The sequence below is a fragment of the Triticum dicoccoides genome, chromosome 7A (assembly GCF_002162155.2).
Source record: "Triticum dicoccoides isolate Atlit2015 ecotype Zavitan chromosome 7A, WEW_v2.0, whole genome shotgun sequence".
Taxonomy (NCBI): Eukaryota; Viridiplantae; Streptophyta; class Magnoliopsida; order Poales; family Poaceae; genus Triticum; species Triticum dicoccoides.
Genome location: NC_041392.1, coordinates 699266996 through 699272983, shown reverse-complemented (window position 1 = coordinate 699272983; position 5988 = coordinate 699266996). Strand labels below are relative to the sequence as shown.

The 5988-nt window shown below is 39.3% G+C and overlaps 1 protein-coding gene across 1 annotated transcript; it reads right to left on the bottom strand.

Moving 5' to 3' along the window:
* Positions 1–3967: 3967 nt before the first annotated feature.
* On the bottom strand, positions 3968–5693 carry LOC119334513 (protein FAR-RED IMPAIRED RESPONSE 1-like). Its single transcript, XM_037607072.1, has 3 exons — positions 5271–5693; positions 4907–5194; positions 3968–4828 (listed from the first exon to the last, which is right to left on the bottom strand). The coding sequence occupies exons 1-3, from the start codon at positions 5421–5423 to the stop codon at positions 3977–3979; spliced, it is 1293 nt and encodes a 430-aa protein (XP_037462969.1). The 5' UTR covers positions 5424–5693; the 3' UTR covers positions 3968–3976.
* Between the last annotated feature and the right edge of the window lie 295 nt (positions 5694–5988).

Below are 5988 nucleotides of genomic sequence, written 5' to 3'. Positions count from 1 at the left end.
CGTCCACCGAAAGGCATTTTCGCTTCGTCGGGTCAATTAGCCTACTGTGTAACCTCTTTTTTTTTGCGGTTAGCTTACTGGGTAACTCATGCCCTGGGCTTTTTCGCTTCCACTCTTCCTCTTTCTTCAGCGTCTAACTTTGGGAAATACCCAATGGTTCTGTCCCCGGAATCTCACCGGTCATCCAGCCATGGCTATTAGTACATTACCTGGTCTTCTTTTGTATTACTGCTTTATCTGTACAAGCAGTCCATGTATTTGATCCGGTCCGAGCTGTACAGGCTGCTGTCCCACTCACATTTAACCAGCTACTACCTCCCCACCCATCTCTGTGTCAAGCACTGTTCATGTCGGAATGCAGCAGTGCACAAACCGTGTCTGGAACCTTTCCCGGATGGTTGTTGTTCTTTATTTTGTACACCATCGAGACAAATGCATACACTTACAGATAAGTGACTTGATTACTCGCTGATGAATATGATTACTCCAGACATCATCTACGTACTTTTTGTTTCATATTCACCTGCCAAGGATTAGTACTAATAATAAATGACGCACTACTTTCATTTATATTAACTGCCACATGACACTAAAAACTAATTATCTAGATTCATTTTTTCCCTTGCTATGAATATGACCTATAATAGCAAATAAATTCTGGCTTTCTTGCTGTGAAGTCAACGCAGCTTCTTTTATTGTGAAAATTTATATACTATTGCGCAAGTTACTCCAATTTATTCTAAAAATAGTTTCTTAACTATTTTGACTTTTTGTTTAACCATTAAAAAATCACCTTACAGGGTACATATTTCCCCATGAAACATTGGGTTTTTCCCCACCAAAAACTTATTATATAATGTTACTGCAATATTCTCCCCCCGGTTAAACCAGCAACCTACACTTTCTCCACCATTTATTAACTACATTTTCCTTTGTTCTTATTAGTACATTTTTTGGGAATAACTAAATATTTCCCTTGTACTTCAGAAAATAAAATAGTAACAAAGACCACATGCAATAGATTTTGTAATTAAAAATTAGACAATAAAGGAGATCCTATAGCCAAATCACATGTTTTATCACTACACACGACGGGTATTGAGCAAGACAACTTCAATCGGACAAAGTTTGTCAACACGGAAAAATAATTAATCTCATAGTTTCCTAGTTTCTTAAACCGACCAAAAAAACCGCGGACGTAGATTTCTTGTACTCGTTACAATGGTGTATGGGGACAGCTACACCCTTGTACGACAAAAATCTGTAATTACACAATAAGTCAATAGTTTCTGCAATTGTTTTTCCAAATAATATCGATTTTTTATTGTAGTCATTGCAGATAATCAACAGAAAGAAATCTCCTTCTGACTACCTTTATCAAAGCAGTCTAATGTTTTTTCAATAAAAAATAATGAATAGTGAGCTATATACTACGGGAAATCCCCTTTCGCTCCCGCATGTATATACCCCCTATATGGGGATTATTTTATAAATAATTAAGCAAAAAGTCAAAATAGTTCAAAAGTATTTTTAGATTAAACTTGACTTCACAAAAAAACAACCTTGACTTCACAGCGTAAAAGGGAAAATTTATTTGCTATTATATGTCACTATTCACGATATTTTGATCGACAATTTGTCTTCTTTGGAAAGAAGTCAAAGAAAAATTTTCTTTTTGTGAAACTTCTCTCACTAGTACAATTAAAGGTCAAGTTTATTTCAAAAATATTTTCATAAATTTTTGACTTTTGTTTGAATTTCTAATTTATTTTTTCATTTAGGGTACATATGTACCCAGAACCAAACGTTCCCCTCCCCTATACTACCAATTAATTTTTGTACTTATTTAATTAGTCCCATGGATAAATCTACTTTTCATACTTATTTAATTAGTCCCATTTTCTTGCCGATCCTTTGGACATTCTTACACGCCCACTTAACCAAGCTACGTTGACGACGGGCCTCTGGCAAAGACCTCGTTCTTGCAAAAAGGTGAGTGTTCCTGCAGTACAGCATTTATCCATGGACGATGGAAAGCGCGTCATCCCTGCCGGCAGATCCTGTACCAACCTGTTCCACCGCCTAGTACAACACTGTTCATCAGGTTAATAATCAACTTTCCAACTTTCCCTTCAAACCGTATAGTCCCAGACGCTACTTTATCTGCCAATCGCGATGCCCCTATTGACGCATTGGATAACCGGGACACATGTCCCCATAGACCAAACGTTCGCCTCCGTCTAACTTTCCACTAATAAATTTACTGGTGCCCCAATTTCTTCTCTCTCCTGCCGTGTTTTTGGGCACCAATGTTGGTGATACTCTAATGTTTGTCCGTAGAGTCGCTGTCCGAAACGCAGAACGGATAACAGAATACAACTAGAACTCTAGCTAGCTAGATAGCCACGCGATGCGCCGGCTACATATACATGGAGCTCGGACCAATGGAGAAAGCATATACGCGGGGAGATTGAAACGCCAGGCCGGGGAAGAGAGAGGCGGAGGCATCCAAACGTCGGACTCCGACCATGGCTGCGAAATTCATGGACCTCAAGAATGGCGGCGCCGCCATGGAGCCGGAGAAGCGGTGGCCTGCCAGCGGTGGCCTGGCGTACGTTCATCAGCTTCGCTCTAACTACTCATTTTATAGTCAATAAAATCAGCGGCGACTACATCCGTAGGCCTGGCGTACGTTCATCAGCTTCGCTCTAACTACTCATTTTATAGTCAATAAAATCAAACCGCTACTCCCTCTGTTCCAAAATAGATAACTATTCCTCACCTAGGGTGACGAATAGCGCAACCCTATATATAGTTATTCTTCATCCCCTCTATTTTACCATCAATGCATCGTAATTTTACATTCCGTAAGTTTTGTCTTATTTCCGACGCAAAAAGGGACCGTAAGAAAATATATAATCGACGTAAAAAATATTTTATGTTATGTAACTATTTGAATTCAAAATGTAATTTAATTATAAAATGATCGTAAGATTATCTCGGGTAAGGAATAACTTATTTTGCACCCTGGGTGATGAATAGCAACACTATATATATAGCATATTAGACGCAGTCAGACTCACCAGTAAAATCCCCTTCTTTTCTCCATCTTCCTCCTTAGTATAGAGCCCCAACACTAGCCTAACCTGTTTGTCATTTCCCACGATGTCAAGCTATATTTATAAATCATACAATCTTATTGTTTAAATCACTAACTACATTTTTACCTGCTCAACTTCTGAACCAGAGTAGGTATCTCCTGTCTCAATAGTTGCATAAGCTACCCCTCCTTCCACACTTGCAGTTGTCTGATACGTACAACTTAGTAAAAGATTGAACAACAGAAGCAGGAAAAATTTCAAACTAGTATAGTGCACGCACCGAAAAGTTCCTGCGACGCTTCTTTGATTCCATCACCATGGCCATGGATGCTCTGAATGGTTCACTCTCTCTCTCTCTCTCTCTCTCTAGAACATGATGAACTTCTATTGCCCTTGTGAGTACTGAAACTTCCTCAAGACTTGGAATGTCCTTATATGGTGAAGCACCTCCACAGCATTGCCGCCTCTCACACGCGATTCAAAATTCAAAAACCCACACATTTATTACTCCTCTGCCACCCATACCCCACATGCCTTTTCCTGGCCTTTTCTTGCAGCCTATCCCAATCTCATAAACACACTGTAATAATTTTTTTTCTTGTACTTGTTCATTTTAAAAAAAACACCTTTGTGCCACCATGCAAAATATATAACTGATGTTTTTTCCTTTTTCAACAATGATTTCTATGCATCCTTGCTGCTGCACTTACTAATGTAACGCCTACATATTAAACATATATGTCTTACCACTATGACATTCTTACACAACATAATTAAAAAACTAACATAACTTCAACATTTCTGTCTTCAGAAGTTTTACAACACAAACTTGTCCAAATGTTTAAAAAAGATCCAATTACAAGTGCATAATCAATTCAGATACATCCTACAGAGGGGACCCCATCCAATGTAGAGTACAAAACTTTTGAACAAGTATTCCTACGATGACCGGCTATGCCACAATTTGTACATGTCGGAATCTTCCTCGGCTTCTGCGCTTCGTTGCCCCTTTGAGGGCATGTAGTTCTCTTGTGCCCCTTCCCACGGCAAATGGTGCAAAACCTCGATCGCTTGTCATTTATTTCATAATTCGACTTGTCTCTTGCCGTTGTCGGATGACCTCTCATCCTAGGCTTCTTCTTAGGGGGTAACAGGGACATGTTGCTTTCTGTATCCATGGTTCTAGAAGTTAATGCAATATTTGAATCAACCGTGCTCAGGTCGTCCCCCTGTACAGTAGACGAGGCCGAATTAGCTTCAATGTTCCCATTACCATTGACTGAAGATTTCCCATCCCCTCCTACCGTTCTTGCTTTTGCATTTCTCCATTCAATTTTCCCAGCACTTGACGCAGCTCCATCATCAATATTTTGCTTCTGACTACACTTTGAAGGAACAGATTTACCAACAGAAGAAGAGTTGCATGCCTTCCTTTTTTCAATTAGACTCATTCCATCTTTTAGATTACTTAGTGGCAAAGCTCCCTTCTTCAGTTCTGCCAGGCCGCTCATGACATAATCAAAAGCCTCTGGATTGCTATCACCCATCATAACCAATTCCAGGGCCGAGATGTACATAGCATTGTGCCTGAAAGTGGTGCAATCAGGTAGGCCTACATCTTTTTGATAATGCTTCAGATGTTCAGGAAGGCTATCACGCGCATCTACTGTCCATCTTTTCAGTATGTGCTTCCTTGGTATCTCATTCAATCCCAACACTATCATCACCTGTTTTTCCAAATCACTTGCAAAGTCAGCAATGGACAAATAAAAAGAAATACCTACTTGTAAATCATATCTACACACCTTTAGTGCATGGCAACAAATCATCCCCATATGCTCAAAGAGTCCACACTCACAACTGAAAAAATCTCTGAATTCTGAAACAACCACCTTGTATCTGCTCTTGTACCATTTCTCCCTCGATTCCGCCTTCACGTGTGTTGCCAGGTACTCAGTCCTTGGAACTAATTCTTTGATGTAATAAGAACCTGAGTAGTAAAGACTTTTTCCAAACAGCTCGAACATGGCCCGAGTATACACCGTGCTTGCATGGCGTTCAATTGGTATGTTAACTTTTAGAACTACTCCTGCCTGTGTAACGATAAAAAAATGATTCAGCCTTAATTAAACACAGTACAATATATTAAAACAAACTTGCTTATCTTACCAATTTGGTGCTCTTTTCTTGGAAACCTTCTTCTTGCTCTCTATCAAATAGTACTTTTGCATAATGCTTCACAAAAAGATTCATTGGGCATGCTGGAGGAACATAATTCTTAAGCATGTGATTTGCGCTCTCACTCCTTTGTGTGCCCGTCATTTTTGCACAAAATTTTCCAGAAAAATATGGCTTAGCCCACTTCCGCCTCACCTCAAATTTTGTATCAGGAATGTATTGCTCTACAAACTGTATTTCTTCATAATCTCCAGCCACCCCTTCTCAAACTCTTCGATAGTTAGCATGTCGTTCACAAATCTATGGAATTCTGCTCGGAAGTCACTCTTCTTTGTATAATGAAAACCCAAACTCTCTTTAGCCTTACGAAGAATATGCCACTTGCACCAACCGGTGTGCTGTTTCTGGCCAAACATTCTCAATAGCAATCTCCATCGCCCTTGCTTGGTCTGCTCAGATTTATAATAAAAAAACAATATTAACATAAATTCCATATGTACTACTAATCATATTCATTTCATATCGACGAAATTACTTCTTTTATGAACTTTTCATATCGAAAACAAACAAACAAAAATTACCGGTTAGGATTGTCACCGGGACCTTTCCTCCCATCATCTTCACAAATTCACGGAAGACCCATTCGAAACTTTCTGACTGCTCGTCCCTCATAAGAACACCAGCAAAAATAGTGCTCTGGAAATGATTG

What these genes read in the sequence shown, in the direction of transcription:
- LOC119334513 (XM_037607072.1), bottom strand. Translation starts at nt 5,423, where the DNA reads ATGACGGGCACACAAAGGAGTGAGAGCGCAAATCACATGCTTAAGAAT. An exon ending in AAGAAAAGAGCACCAAATTG is followed by an intron (nt 5,195 to 5,270) that starts GTAAGATAAGCA and finishes ATCGTTACACAG; the next exon opens with GCAGGAGTAGTTCTAAAAGT. An exon ending in TTTGTTGCCATGCACTAAAG is followed by an intron (nt 4,829 to 4,906) that starts GTGTGTAGATAT and finishes TTGGAAAAACAG; the next exon opens with GTGATGATAGTGTTGGGATT.